At 45.8% G+C, this 21,997-nt stretch overlaps 1 protein-coding gene across 1 annotated transcript in view; it reads right to left on the reverse strand.

Moving 5' to 3' along the window:
• Positions 1-17,797, reverse strand: part of Efna5 (ephrin A5) — a 276,729-nt gene extending 258,932 nt beyond the window's left edge. The window contains 2 exon segments of the mRNA XM_032901711.1: positions 17,225-17,270; positions 17,273-17,797. Of these exon segments, the coding sequence (XP_032757602.1) occupies positions 17,225-17,270; positions 17,273-17,348 (122 nt within the window). The 5' untranslated portion in view covers positions 17,349-17,797.
• Between the last annotated feature and the right edge of the window lie 4,200 nt (positions 17,798-21,997).

Raw genomic sequence — 21,997 nt, forward strand, 5'->3', positions numbered from 1 at the left:
GACTCCAGTTACAGAGTGCATGTTGTTGAGATAACCTGAAGAAACCCTATGTGTACTAAAGAGCAAAACTACTCAACTATAAATATGTTTAATTCCTGCGCTAAATTAATGCCTTTTAAATTATAATACAGGGCCAATTCTCACAGCATCAAACCATAATACGCTACAAAAATCTTACTTGAAATTATGAGATTATTACAGCTTTCCATTCTACACCTAAAAAAGAAAGTCGGGGTTGTCTGCTATAACCAATGGCAACTGGTTATGACTCTACCCAAATCAGTAAGTGAACCGTGCCATTTTTAGAACCTAATCCATCACCTACCTTAACCTCATTGCAGAAAGCTTGTATAGGGACCGAGAACAAGAATCCAGACAGTTCAATAATAAATACAAAAGCATGTGCAACTGGCTCAAATCATCATCTCTGACTATTTATAACAGAGAGGCAAGCCGGCATCTTCCAAATGAAACAGCTAAAACGTGGTGACACAATTCAGCCTTTACAAAGAAAACACCAAGAATTCAAACTACCCTTCCCTCCAAGATACATGAACAGAGAGCACAGCAGAACTGCCTATTCCGTTACAACTCTCTAAAGTCATGCCGTGCTAGCTATAATCTTTACAAAACTGTTTACTGTGCTAGGAAACAGCAAACGGTTAAAAAAATGCAATTCGACTCAATCATTTCCACGTCCTAAGCAGTGGCTGGATCATTATACACTCAATCCGATCAACAACACACACACCTGTAAAGGAACTACTGGGTAAGTGTGGATGGGGCACACATCTGTGGATCCTTTTCTAAACCGATACACAGAGTTGAAGAATGTAATGTTTAGCCTGTCGATAAGCCAAACGTCATTACTATATTTTCAGGAAGAAAATAAGCTTGGGGGGGGGGCGTGTAGAAGGGCAAGGCAGTTAAGAGCAGTAGCTGCTACCCCAGGGACCAGACTTCATTTCCCAGCATCCTCCTTGGACGGCTCATAACCACCTGAACCCCAGCTCCGGGAGATCTGACACCCTCTTCTGGCCTCTGCGGGGACTCACACATACGTGTGGAGACCTAAACAAATAGACGTGCACACACATGCACGAGTAAAAATAAATGAGTAAATCCTCTTTTAGAGAGAGAGAGAGAGGGAGAGGGAGAGGGAGAGGAAGAGTCTTGGGTGGCAGCAGCTGTAACTTCTCATCAGAAATATGAGGAAAACAGGGTGAGAAGTTAAACAATTCACAGCGAGCTAGTTTTCTTGACAAACTCTAACTTCCAACTTGGGAAATTAAGGCTTTGGTATGTAATGAAAAGAGAAGGGAGATATAGAAGGCCAGCGGTCCCTTGAGCATACACTTTTAAACATTAAAGCATTGTATTAATGCTAAGTATTAAAGAGTCCCCTTTTAAGGGAAATCTGCTCTGCAACCTTAGTGGTCGCTCACTCAACTTCCGAGCTCCTAATGATAAACTCAGGGGCGTGCTCGCACCGGCCGAGTAGCCTTAAAATTCTGGATGTCTCATAGCTGGATCCTTGATTATTTCTTCTGGACTGCTTTTCTTTGTTTGAGGGGGGAATGGCTAAGAGCAAGAAGATGTTCTAAAATAATTACGTAAGTACACGAATGGTACTTTAGAACAAATAAAGAGCACACTGGCTCTTCCCCTAACTAACTATAAGCATGCCAGGTAAAATCTGCTCTCAGGAACTACCACACCGCTCTTCAAGGAAGTTGGCCTTCAGTAGTGATGTTACTGGGATTTCATCGGGATTGAGTCTGTGTTCCTGGACAAATCCCGCTAGATCTATCTGTGCTCCTACCCTTAGTGTGTGCCTAATTAATATGCAAGTTAGTTTTAAGGCCACAGTAGCAAGAGTTCTTGAGCAGACAGACATCCAGAGACTTACTGCCAGAGAGGTGGGGCTTAGATTCAGAAAACTCCGAGATCTCAGGGCCAGCCTGGCTGCCTTCAGGAACAGCCCTAGACAGGAATTGATTTGTTTCAACAAGCTCCTCATTGGAAGTACAAGCATTCTGCAGGAGGGTGTCGGTATTCATTAATTTCTCCTTTGAGAGAGAGATATCTCATTACACCTATGAAGCCCAAAGTAGAGAAAACAATACAGATAACAAACGGAGAGGAGAAAGAACATTAAAAATAAATGACTGATTTTTTAAAAGGAGATCCAAACGCCTTTCTGTGAGGAAAGTCTTGCAGACATGTCATAAGTAACACTTTTTCACATTTCTCCTAGAGTAGAAACCGAAGGATAAACGGCAGTGAGAACTCCTAAAAAAAAAGAAAGAAAGAAAGAAAGAAAAGAAACAAAGAAACAAAGACGCAAGGTTTGTAACTTTCAGGCACAGTGCATGCTGATAAATCTGTCTTTCAGAAAGGACTTCCAAGAGGTTTTGAAAGTAAGTTTTCACTTCTGAGAACAGTTACTTGTTGCTTTGTTTACAGTGCTTCTTGTTTCCAGACCACAATGTAACACAGGCTGACTTTGAACTTGCCCTTCCTGCCTCAGCCTCCCCAGTGCTGCATCTACACGTATGTGCCATGTCCCCACTTTAAGAACATTTTTATCTCTAATTTATAAGGATATGTCGATTTTTATAAACCGAATTACTTGCATAAAGTAAAAGTGTCCCCCTTAAACTCTTTATCCTTCTGTTCCCCAGCCTTACTGAGCTATGGTGGGATCTGTCCATTTTCTGCAATTTTAAGGTTTCATAAACCTTTAAATTTTCACAGGAGGGAGAGATTATATTTTTGTACCTATCTACTTATTGTGATTAAAAAAAATCAAGATCCATATGTACCACTATGCACAGAACTTATAACTCAACCAGCAATGAAATTTAACTAGATCCAAAAATTTAACAAAAAATACTGAGATGATTAGCAAATCCATCTTAATGTAATTTTAGCTTTATTTGTTATACTGTGTGTAAGAGTTGTTTCTCCTGCATATATGTGTGTGTGTGTGTGTGTGTGTGTGTGTGTGTGTGTGTGTGTGTGTGTACCATCCGAGTGCTTGATACCCACAGAGGACAGAAGAGAGCATCAGATCCTTAGAGCTATAGTCATGGATGGTTGTTGAGCTGCCATAGGTGCTGGGAGAGGAACCTGGTCCTCTGTAAAAGCAGCAAGTGCTCTTAACCCCTAAGCCATCACTGCAGCGCCCTGAGGTGTTTTTAAATATCTTGTTCTCTAAGTCCTTGCCTCTGTAATGCTCAGAAAAAGACAGCTTTACCTTAAACATCTGTGATTATAAAACTGAAATTTTAAAAGTGCATGAATTACTCAGAGACACATCTAAAGATTCAGTTACAATCTATTAATGAAATATATATATTTATACATATTATATATGTATATACACACACCTAAATCTAAGTTATGATCTATTAATGAACTACACACACATCCCTCTAAAAACTCAGTTACAATCTATTATTATGATGACAGAAAACAATAACTTTGAAACACATTCAACATATTTCTTTTTTTTTTTTTTTTTTTTTTTTTTTTTGGGGGGAGCAAAACACTAGTCAGAACTAATGGACATCTTGTCCTCTAAGCCTGTTGGTGATCATAAAACTTAGGTGCATGATCCTATTTTGAATGAAGCCATTCTTTGGAGATACGAAAATGCCCTGGGGCTGGTGGCTCAGTGGTTAAGATCACTGATTGCTCTTCCGGAGGTCCTGAGTTTAAATCCCAGCAACCACATGGCGGCCCACAACCATCTGTAATGGGATCTGATGCCCTCTTCTGGTATGTCTGAAAACAGCTTCGGTATACTTATATAAATATAATAAATATATCTTTGAAAAATAAAATGCCCTCACTTTACTCAGTTAATACAGTCTATTCCTAAATTTAAGCCTTCTAGACGCATAGCATACTTCCCTTCCAAAAGCCACTTCAGTTCACATGCAGTCACAGACGGCTTTTCCAAATTTTAATCTGGGAGAATGACAAGCCCTAGAAACAGTGAGCGCTGCCCTCAGCGTTCCTACTAAGAACCTTCCTGGTGCATGTCACAAGGAGCATAAAAGTGTCCTTATAAATGAACAGCCTTACACCGAGTTCCTATTCTTAATGATGCTTATTGCTCTTACAAACTGCTGCCCAGAATTTTAATTAAATTCATTATATCAAGAATTTAACAAGGAAGATACGCACTTCCTCTTTACAATTAACTGCAAAGAAGTGTTGGCAAACACTGTTATAAAATTAGAGCGCGGCAGGAGTGGCAGTGTACACCTTGAAGCCCAGCACTTGGGAGGCAGAGGCAGGCTGATCTCTGTGAGTTCAAGGCCAGCCTGATCCACAAAATAAGACTTTGTCTCAGCAACAACAATAATAACATTAATTGACTAATTAATTAGTTAGTTAAAAATAAAGGGACAGCTAAGTGCAATGCCCGCATGCTGCCTTGTTTTCATAAGTACTTGATTTACTTATCTTTCTTTTTGTAACAACATCGAGTCTATCGGTTGAGGCTTTGAGAGGCTTAGGGTTCACTTAGGATGGTAATACCGTATTCACGGCAAGTGAAAGAGGACAAAGCAATAAACAAAAGAAGGCACAATAACCAAATTTAATGAGTCCCATTCCTGGCAGGTTAATAAAAGAAAGAATCGCCTGATATCTGTGAGACAGAAAAAAATGAGCAGTAGTAGTACAGGACCCAGGAAAACAGCTACAGACTGACGCTACAGGAGCACTTTCCTCACGAGGGACACTGGAATAACAGAAATTCAGCACGGGAAGATATGTTTTTCCTCCAAGTCTTTAAGACTCTGCTGGAAGCGTAGGCTCCTGAAAGCCACCCACAGGAAACTCAGCCATTGGGGGCAGAACTGTTAGTGGACATCTTCCATGCTGAATATAAGATAAACATTTTAGGCTCATTTGGCCACATGGAGTTAAATTGCAAAGTGTTGAAAATCTGTTTTTTGAGGTGTCATTCTGGAACCCCTACTCACAGTACCTTCGGGGAAGATCTGTGTGTAAATATCCTTAAATTAATGGCAGAATTCTCTTCGAACTTCTTGGACCAAGACAATGTTCTCGCTGAAGTGGGGCTTGTCTACAGAGAGGACTTACAACCACATCCCCAGCGTTGACCTTGTTAGTGGGATGTTCTTAATGAAGCATAAACATCAATGTACAATTTTATTTTATGTCTGCAATTTCATGGAAAGGGCTAGAAATGAGGACTGCTGGGCCTTTCAGGCCTTTCAAATGACAAATAGCTTTCACTCATGCAGACACGAAGCCCTTTCAGAAACCAGAGAGATGGCTACATAGACAGTTCAAGGCAAACACTACCCCCCAAGTCCTTACAAGGAGTCAGAGAAAGAAATCTCTTCCACTGAATATACACAGAGCCCCATGTTCACAACCAGAGAAATCACATCAATGTTTCTGGCGGTTTCTCCCCCAGAAACTTGTCAGAAATTCGAGACACAAGGCCCCTGCTCTACAGCACTTCAGCAAGATTCCTCAAGAGCTCAGAATGCACCTTACAGGGAGACAAAGGGACCTAGAAAGCAATAAATGAATACTTCCTGGTGGCTGGCGTGCGACACTGCCAGCCCTGAGAACAATACCTGGCCCACAGTAGTCACTTTACAGATGCCTGTCAGGTAAAATGGTGTAAAGACTTCTTAAAGTGCCGTCTAGTCCGTAGTGTCATTATACCCACAAAGTTCTTAGCTCTGAACCAAACCCTTGGATTGTTTATGAGCAAAGACACTCCTGCCTCCCTCTGAGTCTTGGGTATACTCCTCAGTGCTTTACACACGGTACCCCTCAGTAAATATTTCATCAGTCAGAACTTGTAGGTTTCCAACACATGAATATATTATCACTAATACCTGTAACACTTCTCTAATGTGAAATTTCTGTTTTTTGTTTTTGTTTTTAAATTGTATCGAACCGATATAAAGTTCCCAGAATTCCCCCTGTCTGGCTCTAGTATGAGATACAAGTAATAGATGGAAAACTGTCCATGTAAAATATTTATGTAAGACACAGTCTGATTCTGTGCAGGACCAGTGCACCGACTGTGAAGCAACTAGCTCAGAACTGACTCTGGAACACCCTGATATTTAACTGCTTCAAAGGCGTCCCCCCCAAATACACCAAAGCTATAGCGACTTGGAAGAAAACAAACAAACACCACTATTCACTGCTTTACTTTATTTATTTATTTTTTTTTTGGTTCTTTTTTTTCGGAGCTGGGAACCGAACCCAGGGCCTTGCGCTTCCTAGGCAAGCGCTCTACCACTGAGCTAAATCCCCAACCCCACTGCTTTACTTTCTTAACAAAGTCTAAGAGTGGCTGGGACTGTGAGATAGCGCCCACAAACTATGTGGAAATGAACCGATCAGTTCCTGATCATCCAGATATTGACACAAACATCCACGGTCAGGAAGTAAGAGTCCTCACGAGATAATCAGATCATTAACAACACATGTGCGCGGATCGTAAGACCACGCCCAAATAATATTTAAATTAGTGAGACAACTCAGAGGCATGGATTGACCAGTTCCATCTACATTATGAAGGAAGGACACTGATGGGGAGAGGGAGAGGGGTGTCCCCCCCATCCAAGAACTGTTGTTCTTGAACCTAATTAGCCAAATTAGATGGCAAATGTACACCTTGTTGCCAGTGGTTAGTTTAGATTCAGAAAATGTATAGCTCAGATCTGAAGTAAAAGATATTTCAGACTGACCCTATGTGTACACATGATCACACACACACACACACACACACACACACACACACACACGTGTCATTGTCTTCCCGAGAGGACAGTTGACAACAGTGACGGCTGAGTGTGTAATTAGTTTTCATTGGTCCCCTGACAGCTGTAGTGCTGCCCAAGACCCTCCCCTTTCTATGTTGTAAATGCTATAGAAAAAATACGTTAATAACAGGCATTTAATTACGGGCCCAGCAACCGTAGAGGAAGCACGGCTGGAGAAGAAGCAGAATGTGCCTACATACACATTTTAATCTGTGGGGAAGGGAGGTGTCCTCCTCTCGTCACAAGTAATCTCCAAAATACAGATGACTCGTACAAAGTGTGGGGGGGAGTTTGAAAGTGGACCCAAGTCTCCCAACAATAAAGTAAGGGTACAGTGAAGCCAAGAATAGCATAATGCTTGCACTAAAATATTAATAAGCATAAAGGCATTGCTTATTAATAAGGGGAATACTCTTTAGAATAGCTTCGTGTTTTGATAATGGCGGTGGAGAGCCCAAAGATTTGGTTTTAAATTGGAGTTTGGTCTCCCCTTTCACAGACTTTAAAAACAATGAACATCCGTGTCTCCTATCTGGGTGCTGTGCTTCCTGGGGGTGGCTTACTTTAAGATGTGGTGTTTAAGATGAAGCATCCCCAAGTTGCTGCCGTGGTGGACACGAGATCCGCCACTGAGGTCCTTTCTCGTCTGATTAATTAGTAATTGGGAGACACATTTTGGCAGCTCTCGCTTCCCTATTATTTGCTCTGGTTTGACACAAAACCCCGTCAGAAGCACCACTATTTGAACTGCACCCCTCTTTAGTGCTGGGTCACTAGATGCTAATAAATGGAGCCCCTGCCAGAAAGCTACAGAAATAGGCATAAAAGTTTATTGAAGCACTAACAGTAAACAAATATATGAAGAAAACACTGAATGCCACAGTATCTAAAGCATTAATGGTCTGTCTGAACCCCGGAGGTTACTGGCGAGATTGCAGACCTGGAATTAAAAGAAAAGGCCTGAAACAAAGCCACCTCTTTAAAACAAACAAACAAAAAAAAGGTATTAGATAAATAAAGCTGGCAAGTGCTTTGCTGTGACAGAAAGGTACGTGTGAGCCTCCTGCAGCCTTCTGCATGATTCCAACTGCATGAGTAAAATTATTTGGAAGCAACTGTACCAACTGGATATGTGGAGAACCCATCCAGAAGTCACCAAGCTCTGAGCCAGAGAAACACTTCTCATGGGAGGCAGGGACGGGTACAGGGGGGGAGGCTATGGGGGGTAGGGTGGGGGAGTTAAACTAAAGTTGAGAACCAGGCTTTGGGAAAAGCCTTACACAGGGGTCTCCATCCCAAAGTGTCACTCTCTTCAAATGCTACGATGGTGGCTCAGGACACTTATGTGCCAGGGCAGTGGCCATGCTGTGCGAGTCAGAGGTCACTGCTTCCACATTCCGACATCTGTCTGCATTTTCTTGCTCTGAAACAATAGAAGGCGGGCTGGGCTCATTTGCTCCCACTCTGTTTAACCTAATTGTTAAATACAAAAGGCAGTTTCCCCATATTGAGAGTTACTTAGGCCTCTCTGCCCATTCTCACCTGTCCCCATTAAATTAAACGCTATAAAACTTCACTCAGAAGGTTAAGTCTCCTGTATACTGAACTCAGGAAATGCAACCTAATGCTAATCCTCCTGACATCTCAGAAACATCAAGTATCATGTCCTCCTCCCCGTGATCAAAACCCGAGTAACAATTTGTACTGCAATTAATGGCTTCGCTAAACCATCACTTAATTTTACTCAAACCACAAGACCACATTTTCTATAGAGAAAGGCTTTCATCCTCCATGTTTGCATAGTAAGGGGCAAGAGCTAATTGTTAATTATAGTTCTTAACCTATATAAGTAAGTCACTAATAAAACCTAAAATGGAAACTCTAACAGCTTGGAAACATTTTTTAAAAAACAACCAAAAAAAAAAAGGTATTTGTTAGTTCATTTAAAATTAAAAGGTCACTTTGAACGCTCAGGTATTTTAATCTCTAGCAGTCGAAAGGGAGCAGACAACAGACCTCAGAGACAAGGGACTTCAGGGATAAGTTTTCTGGTGCAGAAATCTCTTCCAACTCAGACCTTGACTTTAAGCAGAAGAGGCCTATCTGTTCTTTAAATGTGCATTTTACTTCCCAGCTTGACCCTGAATCTACCCCCCTCTTCCACTGAGCTGTGGTCTGAGGCAGACGGAGCACTCATCAGCACCCAGTTTAAACGAGACAGACTGAGTCAGGCTACTTCAGAAATTAATCTTCGGGAAGCTTTTGCTTTTACTGAAATACATGATAATGATGTTCTCAGACATCATCAAACAGATGCAGCAGCTAGAAGTGTAGTGTAAACTTTCGGTAAAGTTTACTAGACCACATGTTCTTCCAAATGTACCCAGAAATACAGAACACGGTAGGAAACACAGCAGACTCAGCTGGTAGGATCTCACGAGTTTCAGCAACCAATGTGTGTCACCTCTGAAATAGTTCTCTTCTGGTACCCTCAAAAAACTGCTTATTTTATATATACATATACGTATACATATACATATATATGTATATATACATATATATGTGTGTGTATACATATGTGTGTATGTATATATATACATATAAGCTTATATATACATATATATATATATATATATATATATATATGCTGTGTTTAAAGGGGCGCCTGGGCTCTAACTTCACACCGTGCTTCTCAAAGCCTATAAATGTTTTATTTCGGGAGGCATCTACATTTCTATCCTTGCCTCTTACGCATAAAGATACCTGGTAACACATACAATTATGTGTATTCTGCTAGGGTTGTGGGGGGAGGGAAGGGGCTGATATCAAACAATAGGAAGAACTTCTCAGTTGGGTCAGCAGAAAGAAAAGGCAGAGGATGGGGTGACGGCAGGGACATTAGCAATGATCGTAAGCCTAAAGAGAGAAGTACCTAAGGAATCACGGTACAGCCTAGCATCTGACGCATGATACACCTCAGCTAAGTGTGTTAACACTATCTAATACGTCCTTTTGTCAACTGAGCACAGAAAGACAACACATTTGTGGCTTTGCAAATAAGATAATCCCTTCTCGCTTAGAGTCCCACGAAAAATGCACGCTTGGAGGTTTAGACCTCTCCCCTCCCTACTCATTTCCAGACAATTTTCACGAGAGAAATAAAATCGGCCTTAAAACAAGATGGCTGCTTTGAGAAAGGGGGGGAAGAAAAGAAAGATGCTGGAATCCAAAACCAGCTTTTCTGAATGCAGAAATGCGACTCTGGTCTTACTCCAACGCCCGTGCGTTGGTAGGCTTCCGCCTGGGGATGCACCCAGCACCCTGTACGGATACTTATGAGTATTAGCCACAAAGGCATTTCTCAAACTGGCCCAACCTTTGTGTGCGAACAGCACAACTGTCCAATGCCTACACGCATGTGCGTGAAGGCGCAGATACCTCAGAAATGGGTAAGTTCTCACTCCTGTTTTCATACCAAATCCTGGTCACCGGCCGTGAAAGCCAGGTCACTGGCTGAGTCGCAGTGGGAATACTATCAATTCATATCTCGTAAGGACCCGATATCAAAACACCCTGCAATACGCCATCGGTTCAACTGCATCTGACTTCTGAAGAGTGAAAGCATAGGAAATTAACGGCTCAGAATCTCTCCTTGAAACTCACTTCACTGACCTTCCCTGAAGTACGCGCGGGTTAATTTCATGACTTCCACCTAAAAATTAGAAATATTTCCCTCCATTTCGAAGTAACTTTTAAACACATTTTTTTAAAAAAAAAAATCATCTGAACCTATTTTTATTCCTCACTTGAGGGGAAAATAAGACCTGACAGTAACATTTTCCTCAGCCTGTCAACTGTCAGTTGTTTGAAGGATGTGTCTAAAGATGACAAAGGTTTACTTTTCCTTATTGAGGCTGATAGAACCCACCTGAATGAAAGCTGTGCGAGCCATCCCCACAGTCTTACAGCCACTAGGTAAGTTCAGTAGGAGCTGAGTTTCCAGTATTTTATAGTCATGTTTTGTGGAAACGTATGGCTCACTGTTTGAAAACTAGACCCAGAAAGCTCAAAAATCAAGAGTTTGTGTTCAGACAAATGTTCTACAAGTAAATGGCCGGTACACAGACTTCGGGAGCCCCACAGTCATCCTTCAGAGAGAGAGAGAGAGAGTAACCAGAGCTATAGACCATCCAGAAGACCAAAACACACGACTGCTCCTCAATAAGAAATATGCGTGATAATTTTAGCAGAGGAAGTTTGCATTATTAATGTTTACTTTTAAACCGAGTGGTTCTGTGTCCCTGTGCAGACTTGCTCGTGACTGACTACATTTTGAAAACACACAATGCAAGCAAATTTAAGAGGTGTGGGGGGGGGGGGAGAAAGCAGACTTTCTAGTATTGAGTAATATCCTGTTCAGAAACACTGGAGGTTCACATTAATCACAAGAAACTTTTCTACAAAACATCTCAGGACATGGGTTGAGCAGCAGACTAACATACAAATGGAGAAATATAAATCAGGCCCTTCAAAGAGACAGTAATTTATTGGCGTTTGGCAAAGACCACTATGGTAAGACAAATTATTAAAAGTTGAGTGTTAATATCTCGCTGCTCGCACTCCCCTCTTTGAAGTTCTTAGGCCTGAATAGGAAGGTGTTATTTGTCAGAACTGATCAAAAGACAATTTTCCCCCCTCTCTGTTCAGAAGACTGATCTGAGTGAGTTGTCCAGGGCAAAGGACAAGAACTGCCCTCCCCAGTGTGCTGAGGGGACACAGGCTTCCTTACGACACGGATACTGTAAAGTTATGCTGTTATTCTAATAGTTTATATACTACTTACGAAGAGAAGAATCAATACTGTGGGCTGAATCACCACAGAGTGGTTTGTTACTGAAGAGATCATACCTTTTAGAAGCCTTATAGCTTTGGGGTTATTCGCAACAATCAGAAAAAAAGGCATAGAATAGAATAGAGTCTTCTTCAAAAATTAAGCAAATGGTTTCTGTTGAAAAATAAACAATGCACCAAGCGCTGCTATAGACATTTTTTTCTAAATATATTCTTATGTTGTGTGTCTCTGTCTCTCTGCCTCTCTGCCTCTCTCTCTCTCTCTCTCTCTCTCTCTCTCTCTCTCTCTCTCTCTCTCTCTCTCTCTCCCTTTCTTTCTCTAGAGTTATTTTGGCATCTTCTGTTCCCCAGCTAGCACAGCCCAGGACTCCTGAAGGACTAATTGTATTCATTCACTTTCCTGGCCCAGCGTGAAGCTGGTAGCTTTGCTCAGTTCATAGCAACAGGAGAGAAGGGAGGTGCCATCTTGATCTGTCGCTGTCCAACAGGAAACCAGGCCAATGGGGAGACTGCAGTGAAATGCCTGTATTTTGCAAGATTAAACAGCAGAAAATCCAGGAAGTTAATTTGCCCCAAATAGCTAAGGGTTCCATCTAAACCTGCCTGTTTTCACAGGCACAAAGCCCTACTGGGGATCGGCCACAAAACATCCTGGTTTATACCATTCAAATCACACACCAGAAGAAGTGAATCACTAAACACTGTCCTGGTATCTTTGGTCACTCCTAGTTTAAAGTCATCGGTTTCATATTGGAAATGTGGAATGAGCCTGTGCAGCTGCCTCCCACAGCAATGATAGGCCGGTCGCCTTAACAGCAGACAGCATGTGCTTTCTGATAGCTTAGTGTGCCTATATAAAATAGTGCACACAATGACTGGGAAATAATAAAGTCCTTAGCTAACTTAACCCTGTAAAACTCCAGGAGAGACAAGCCAAAAACCAAAGAGCAGACTTCTTCTGCAAATACCTATATTTAAAGGGGAGAGGAGGGAGAAAGACCACTGTAGACTGCAGATCTCTTATTAATGGACACATGCAAAGACACAGGTTAGCAGCCTAACGTAGAATCTGATATAAATACCAAAACGATAAAATGGTCCCAACACAGCAAATAAAATGATAGATCATAGGCTCTGAAACTCGGAGTTAGATTTTTACATGATGCCATCTATTTAAAGAGGAAATGTGTCCTGAACATACAGACATCCCTTTAAAATTTTTAAACTTCAAAAATAAAGAAGTCCTTTACAAACTCAGCCAGAGAGCCCACTGGAAATGAAAATAAACCTTTCCTCTCTCCTCACAACTAGTTCCTAGATCTCAAACCTTGATGACTTCATTTATTTGTCAATGGGAAAGGGACGGTGCCAGCATTCTGGCATACAGGACCAAACTAATGATGGTTCAGATTTAAAAAAAAAAAATGAACCACCAAATTCTGAAAGAAAAGTACTCAAGGGAATATTCTTAGAAAACTATTAGCACTTCTCTCTATTTATCTATGCGCATAGGTCCCACACATGAAGAAGCATTCAGGACTGATAACCCACATTACTAATCTCTCTAGAACTCTACACATGGAGACACAGCTAAATGATGAGTCATCACTCTTACGTGAGATGCTTCGTATAGTTCCAGAAAGAAAGGAAGAAAAAAAGAAAGAAAGAGAGAGAGGAAGGATGGATGGATGCAACAACAGAAGCAACTTGGTAGGCTCAGTAGTCTCCATGATATTACTCATATTAAGGAAATGAACTCTCAGGCTGATAATATTCAAACCGTAGCAGAACACAGGTTGAGGAGAACATCAGTTATATTTGCAACCATCATCAATATTTTTTTCCACGCCCTTATCTACAATACAAATCGAGAGATCTGTTTCATGACTCTGGAGTCATTTTGGCAAACAGAGAAACCGAAGAGCGACTTTCCAGGATCCACACAAGTGCTTACGAGAGTATTTGTTGGAAGCATCGAACTGTTTGCAGCAATCTCCAGGTTAACGGACGTGTCCCTAATATTAAGCCTTGTCTATTTGTGTAGGCGTAGCTACCAAGGGGGAAGGCAAATAAAGTTTTATTATTGTAAGTTATCTTTTAAAAGTTCTTTGAAGCTTTCTATGGTTTTAACTTAAATAGTTAAACTCCCTTTGAGTTAGATTTTCACCATGCAGATGATTCCCTTACAGGCCAGCTCAGAATGCAGGGCGACCCTTTAAAGAGGACTGTCCACACTTTTAGGTGAAACTCCAGCACCCTTTGAATTTGAGAAAGGTGAAGGATACATTTTGGCAAGTGTGACATAGTAGCCCTGTTTATATGGATACTTCTCAGTCCCTAGTTCACACATTTGTGCTATTTCCTAGATTTGTGCCAATTTGGTGCATAAAATCAGCTGGGTTCACTGTCCAATAAATCCAGGCAACAATAGTTAGCAACAGTTAAAATCTAAATATCCACTGGAGGACAGGCTCCAACTGGAACCCTATTTGGACAGGATATGAGTTTATATTTCCTTGAAATAACAGACTTACAGATAGGGCATCAACACAAACTCAGTAAAGATACAGTAGACATAAATTCTATACAGTAGACAAAATTCTATCTGCCACAGAAGTGACTTCAAGAGCCAGTACAGAGTGAGCTGCTTCCTGAAGATGACCAAGATATATTTGGTTTTATTTCAACCTAAATAAACACAGCTTCAAGCAGAATCTGCTCCATTTACTTTGTGGACAGAAATTATCCATTCTTACCAATTTAAACTTTGGTGTCCACCAAGCTTCTAGTTAAAAAAAAAAAATTTAAGTTGCAAGTAATATGTCCACGTATTTTCCAGAGGCTGGAGTCTGTTTACTAACTTAGCAGAATCTATAGATGGCCAAAAGTCGGGTCCAACATTACAAAGCCATGATGTCGATGAAAATGTACATTTAATTTATAATACTAAACAAACCCATACAAGTTCTGTGAAATTGTTTTCTATCTCTGTAACGAAGTGCTGGGTTTTCTTTGAAATTACTTATTTTGTATTTGTGCCTTTTGGTTACATCAGACTGACTTTTCCTGATGCACACACAAAAAAATGCATTTCAATTAATAAATCTGAATTAAAACTACCTATCACTACTTACTTTTTAAAGTTAGTTTTAATGCAGCAACATACCACGATAAATGCCTCCATAAATCGGTAAGACTATTAAATGCTGGATCTGAGAAAGGTCCCTGGTTCTTTCTCTGGGATACGATCAGACTGCTCATCATCAGATCGAGAGTTATTTTCACAGCCTGCGAATTGGCATGCTGGTTTAAGACTATTCTTGGTATTTTAAAAGTCTACAGATTATAACTCAGCAGGTTCAACCTACCGTGGCATCCTGAGAGAAAGTTTTCTTTAGGAAGGGCAGATCTATTAAAAAACATGACCTATGACAAAAATCAATTTGCTAATCTCAAACCAAACAACGGTATCAAAAGCATAAAACTGAGATCAAATGTCCAGCAACTTACTGAGCCTAGCTTGACAGGTGAAAAGGGGGGAAGACCGGGCTAGCTGATGCTTTCCTCTGCCCTAACCCAAGGCAAACCGAGACAGCCACCTTTCTAATGAATGAATACCAGGACAAAAAAGACCCCACTAAAAAAAAAATTTTTTTGAGTGACGAAGAGTAAAATTCAAATAACTGGCTCTACTTTACTGGATAAATCATTTAAGTTTACAAACATAAACTGATGTTCCACACACGCTGCCCAGTAAAGTCCAAGGTGCCTACCCCCAAGCGACGTAATTAGACTTGCTTTTAACACCATTGCAAATGTAAACCTTGCCCTGTTTGTCTTGTCAGCCTTAATAAAAGGCATATTCTGGGACAGAGGTTCTCTCTTTCTCTTTTCCTAAGAGTGGCTAGTGTCATGTCAAAGAGGAAATAGCTTCCTACTCTAATTCCCACCCCATGACACCCCTTTTTTATTTAAAAGGCAAACTTTCAGGGTTGTCTCCACTTAGGTCAGGCAGGCACTTTAGGCTACCTGGGCGTGACTGGGCCGGAGTAACAGGGTGGGGCGATTTCTCCCTAGGATGGGCAATCCTGAGCGTTCCTGGAGAAATCTGCTCTTCGTCCCTGCTGACTGACCCTCGTCAACCGAGGAAACCTCGGAATTTATAACGGAGCGAGAGCCGGAGGCGCTAGAAAGGGCTGGTGGGAAACTGAATCAGAAGCATCCGCTGGCCCCCTCGCCTAGAGCGTTAGATGCGCCACAACCCCAGGCTCAGTCCTCGGCCTCCCGCCTCTTTTCTCGCAACTTCCACTTCAGCCCAGAGAAAAACCTGTGATCCTAGGTACAAGCAACACTGCTTCCCTCCCAGGACAACACACCAATACCACCAGCCCACAGCTGGAAACCGAGAGCGATGTGGGCCCAGCGGCCCGACTGCTGGGTCCAGATCCGGGAGAAAGTAAGGTTTGGGAACAGCCCGGACCCGAAAAGGTCTGCTTGGCGCTGGGGATGACCCTCCTCCCCTCTCCGGGGTCCAGGATCGCAGGGTAGCAGCGGCTGGCTGGGGCCCAGAGCGTGCGCTAGGGCAGTCCCCGGCGCCCGCCTCCAGCCTCCTGCCGAGCCTGCAGGCTTCGGGGTCGCCGAGGCGCTGTCACAGGTAACCGCGCGGGTCCCTCCAGCAGCGCAGCGCCAGGCCCCGGGGGCGAAGGCTCCCACCTTCCGGCTCGCCAACTCCAGCGGCTCGCTCTGCACTCGTGACGTAACCCGGCATTCGATCAAACTTTCTGGCACCTTAAGCCCATTGGGGGGAAAAGGAAGGTGCCCGACCTGGAAGAATCCTTTCCAGCGCCAAGCGCGATGGGCCTAAACCGACTTGGGGGGTGGCGGTTTATATGGGGGGTAGGAGGTCACCGAATCTCGCAGTTAAAAAGAACATTAAACACTAAAGCTTCCGCTTCCCACTCACCCACCCACCCAACCACCCCCCTTCGCTTCCCTCTAACGGGTGCGCGCTCTCTATGTGCGCAAGGAGGGAAAAGAAGGAATTGTGTTTAAATCAAAAAATAAAATAAAATAAAAAATAAAAAACTTTGATGCTATTTGGCAGGGTCTCGGCCCCAGCCCTGCGCCCCCGGGCTCCAGGGAGGACCTGATCCGCGGTACGCACCCGAGGCTACCAGCACCCAAGCCCTGAAGCCGGGATCCGGAGGTGCGGGCCAATCTCCCCGGCTGGGAAGTGATGTCCCCGGTGCGGGGCTCCCGCCCACTCCCGTGTCTTCCCCTGCACCGGGTCCGAGGCAGCGGCTCCGCACAGCCCTGGGGATTGCGAGCAGCCGCCTGCCCTGCCGCCGTGGTTAACAAAGAGCGGCGCGGAGCGAGCGCTTCCCGCCGGCGCCGGGCGGCCAGCGGCGTCTGGCGACGCAGGCTCCGAGGGCGCGCGCTGCCTGCGGCTGGTGCGCGCCGCTCCCGGCCGCCGTGTCCCCTGCTCCCGAACCAGGCCCGCGGAGCCCGAGCTCTCGGCGCCCCCGCCCCGGCCACCTTACCTGGGGTTGCTGCTGTTCCAGTAGACGGCGTAGCGGTCGGCGACGACTTTGAGCCCGGGTCCTGGCTGAACACACACATCCAGAGCACCAGAAAGAGCAGCGTCAACATCTCCACGTGCAGCATCACGCCTAGCCAGCGGCGGAGCCCCCGACGCGCCACTCCGGGGAGAGAGCGGGGATCCAGGGGGAGGGAGGGAGAGGGGCAGACGGAGAGAGCGGACGCCAAATAAATAGGAATAAATAAGACGAAGGGGGCGAGAGGCGCGCGGCGAGCGCGGGAGGAAGAGGAGGAGGAAGAGAGAGAAGAAGGCAGTGGGCTGGGGGGGACAAACTCGCACCCCCCACTGAAGGGCTCGGGAGGGGAGAAGAATCACAAGACGGAGAGACGCGTGCGTGTGTGCGGTGGCGGCGGCGAGGGCGGGGGAAGGGGTGCGGAGCTGTGTCTCGGGCGGCGGCTGCAGGCCGGTCACCCCGGGAGAGGGAGGTGCGTGCGGGGCCGGGCGGCGGCAGCGCGGGTCGGGGCAGGCGGCGGCGCGCGCTGCACAGTCACCGGGAGTTGAGCGCCGCGGCCGCGGGGAGACATACACCGGCCCGCCGGGCCCGGCTCAGTGTCGGCGCCGCGGTCTGCACGGGGTTCCTCCGCCGCGCTGGGCCCTCGCCGTGCGCCCCGCTTTGCTCCAAGTTACTTTGGCGGCCGGAGAGAAACTGCAGGAGGAGGGCGCTGTGCGGAGGGGGGGCGGAGAGGGGGTGGCGTCCTCACGCTGGTGGCCCCAGGAGGCTGGAAGCTGTCCGGAGCCTCCCTTCTGTACCTCGGCCGGGCGACCCCCGGCAAGCCTTGCTGGAGTCCTGGGGACTGCGGTACCCGGAGGTGCGCAGAAGAAGGTGGCGGTCTGGATGGGCGAGCCGGGCTCTGCCGGCGTCCTGGAACTGCCCAAAGCCGCAGCCGAGCGCTGGGGCGAGGAGAGGAGGAGCGGCGGGTCTTGCTTCGGAAAAAGCTCAAAGAAAAGTTTGGCTCTTCACGTCTTCCAGCAGGTCCCCCAGAGGAGTCCGACCGCAGAGGCAGCGAGAGATGGCACCCCCCGGGCGCTGGCTGACGCGGGGATCTCTCCTGCTCGCTGGTCTTGGCCGGGTGTGGGTGCCGCGGAGTGAATGAAGAGCAGAGGTTGTGAACCAGCCAGCCAGGCGGGGCCGGGATGCCCAAACCTGCAGGGCGACGCCAAGCCAACTGCTGGGCTGCGAGGCGGGAGGGGAAACAATCACTTTCGGATGGAGCCCTCCAAGTCCGGGATGGGCTGCTGGCAGTCTCCGCTCGCCTTCCGGGAGCGAGGCTGAACCCCCACGCGGCGTGCAGAGAGCCCCGGGGGAGCTCTCAGAAGTGTCCCTGGGACTCCGACCGCTCCGGCCCCAACCCCAGCAACTTGTAGAGATTCATCAATCAGTTTGAAACCGGGGAGGGAGGAAAGGGAGAGGAAGCACACACGAGCTGCTGGCACCTCCCCGATGACTACATCAGAAAACCTTCCCGAGCCGGAGCTGCTGCCTCCTCCTTCCCTCCTCAGGCACAGCAGGAACGAGAGGTGAAAGCCACCGAGCGAATCCTAAAACCTCTGCCCAGGCGGGAAAATAAACTTGAGTGCAGCGGCGCGAGCAGCCTGGAGAGGTTGGGAAGACTGGCGAGAAGTAGAAACGGGGGGAGGAAAAGTCAGTTTTGCAAAAGAGGAGGGGGGAAAGGAAAGGAAAGGAGAGAAAAAATGCTTTATGGGAGAAAAAAAAAAAATCTCCTCAGGCACGCCCCCTCGCTAATGACCTGCGTGTAAAGCCTACTGCCGCGGCGGCCCAGGCGGCAGCAGCCTCGGCACCACGCGAGGACGCGCGCGTGGACGTGGACGTGGGCGGGCGGGGGGCTCCGCCCGGGCGTGTTGCGCGGGGCGCTGGGTTGGCAGGCGGCGCGAGCGCGGGGGTGAGCTCCGGACCGAGCAGGGGGAGGCGCCGCCGGCGCTGCTGCCTCCGCGGCCCAGGTCATGTGGGCTGCTTTTTTTTTCCCCCTCCACTCCCCCCCCCATGCAGTTTACTTGGGAGGGGGGGTGATCGGAGTAACCAGTCAGGGAGAGGCCTGCTGTTTGCTTACAGATCGGTTTTTTTTTTCCCTTCTCTTTTCTCTAACCGGATTGGTTTGCTCCGGGAGAAAGAGGCGTTTTCCACATCTCCTCCCTCCCCACGCCTCCACCCCCCCACCCCCGCCCCACCTTCCTGAAACCTGACTAATTGAATTACTGAGAGTGCCGAGGCACCCTCTCCACGGCCCAGCCCCGGCAGCACGAGTAACCCTTTGGTTGCTGAAGTGCGCCTGGACTCGGGAGTGATTTGGCATCTTTTTGACTTGGGAGTGGGGGGGTGTCTTTCGATGGGGAAGAAACTGGCTCCCACTCCAAAGGGAGAGCCGAAAAGCCACCTCTGGGATCGCTCAGGTGACCTGAAGTCTGCGCGGACAGGCTGGAGCAGCCCCTGAGTAAATCGGAGTTCGTGTAAACCTCTGCTCTCTTCTTCACGCCGCGCATTGCCCGGCGCTGGGTCATCTGGAAATCTGAGCATCTCTCTTGTGCCTTTCAACCCTCTCTTTCTACCCGAGATTTAAAGGCTCGGGGGCAGGAAATAGGACTTTTCTTTAAAGCGATGCTCTGAAAGCACGTTTTGAAGAGTCGGAGAAAAATCTCAGTTTAAAGTGATTACAATTCAGGGCGAGCCTTCAGTTGGAAGGAGATAAATGCAGCGCGCGTGCCCATCAGTACTTTACACCTTTTCCATGCGGATCCTGGGGCTGGTTCGCTACGCACACGCACACCCCACAGAAATAATCCTGAACTAAACTCGGTCTGAGAAGAAAAGGGAGGGAAATAGTGGGAGGGGAGGAAACGCCTTTATTATTGAAAAAGGCCATGCGTTCCTGGGCTAGTCAGGAGCTTGCAGGGCCCCGGCCCTTTGAGGCCAGCCGAGCTGCATCTCCTGGGAGCGAGGAGCACTGGCGCCTCGGGACCGGTCCCCTGTGGTCCTGTGCCCTGGCAGCGAGCCCCACACCCGATGCTGCGAGACCTGCAGCCGAGGCATTTTATTTTGTTCTCTAGTGTATACGGCCTGGTAAGAAGGCCGAACCCAAGAAAGAAAGAAAGAACTTTACCTTTTTTCCCCTTCTCAACACTGCGTCTTTTCCCTTTCACATATTAGACGAATAAAATCAAATATCATTTTCTCCATCCTGCTCTTTGCAAAGCTCGGCCTGGGGTTTCCAGGCGCTTCAGAGAAATTTGGAAGCGTCCAGACGCCCTCCAGTGGTCGGCTTGCAGTCCGCACCCGGCAGGGGCATTGCCAGCAGCCTCAGCCCACACGGAGGTTGATGGAAAATCTAAGGTCAGGATGAGTGAAGATTTCAGAGGAGAGAAGCAGTTCCCACAGGCTGGGTGTTACTGGGCATGAGGGAGATTTTCCCTAATTATCCTGACGGAACGTCCATGTCGAGTGACCAGATGTAAACTACAACCGTATCAATAGACTGCATGGCCAACCACCACCTGAGAGACTAGTCATCCTAATTTCCAAGAGTTTAACTTGAGAACGCCCTCTGAAGCTCTCCACTGCTTCTTTCACCAAATTCCAGCATTAAGAAGACAACTTAAAGGACCCAGAGGATAAAATTTTACTATTAAAAATCAATTTGTGTTTTCATTTAAAAGGCTACCGTCCCTCTGGCTGGTGAGCTTTTTCTCTGCTGTGGAAGGATAGATTTCTTTTCCCGGCCGTTTTGATGGTAACTCTAATAGGCAGTCACGTGACAAAGGCAGTTATGCAGGAAATATTCTGGACCCTTTGAAAGGATGTGTGTATCTTTAGGGAGAATTCAAGACTCCTTTCTTGAGGAAAATGCTGAGCCTGAGAAAGAATCTTCGAGGGCTATCAGGTATCCGGGAGCCAGCCAGCTGGCTTCCTAAGACACCACAGTTGAAAGGGGACAGACAAAGAAGTAATACCCTCTTATTTCCCCCTTAGAAATGCATATGAATGTAAAAAGCCATCATATCAAAAGAACATGCACGGTTTAGTATCTTAAACATTCCCACTTCATTTCAAATAGGAATGGCCCCATTTTAATGAGACAAAAGTACGTTGTGGTCTCCCTTAAAATGATTCATGTGGTTGGAATAAGATACTAGAATTTGAAACGGTTCAAAACAGAACTCAGATGCCTGTGAGAAATAATTCTAAATTAAATGTCTCCTCTGGAGCTAAGTGTTGACATTGGACTTACTAAGCAATGGAACCCTTAAATACTTGAGTGGATACAATGTGAAGAGAAGTATATATTAACTAGACACATGTTACTAGGTAATGAGGCTAGATCTATTGAAAGACACACACTTTAAATCCATAGAAAATAGTTTCATATAAAGTTGTGGGTTTAACCCCATGTTACCAATCTGCTCTTTAAACAGTCCTACCAAAAGAGCAAAAGAGCCTCAAAAAATGAAGGAATGAAAAGTCATGGAATTGTGGGAGGTCTTAAGTTCCATGAGATGAAGACGGTGTGGAACCTGAAAAGCAGGTTGGGAATGGTCTAGGAAGGGCTTAGCTACCCTGAAAATGTTTGCATTGGGAATCAGCAGGCGAGGACTCTGGGAACTTTAAAACCAGAGTAACGCCGAGGCAAAACCACTATTTGCCTCAAAACATGAGTTGGCTCTAATGGGTTTGTTTATCTATTTATTTATTGCTCCTAAATGC

This window comes from Rattus rattus, chromosome 4 (genome assembly GCF_011064425.1).
Source record: "Rattus rattus isolate New Zealand chromosome 4, Rrattus_CSIRO_v1, whole genome shotgun sequence".
In the NCBI taxonomy this organism is placed as follows: Eukaryota; Metazoa; Chordata; class Mammalia; order Rodentia; family Muridae; genus Rattus; species Rattus rattus.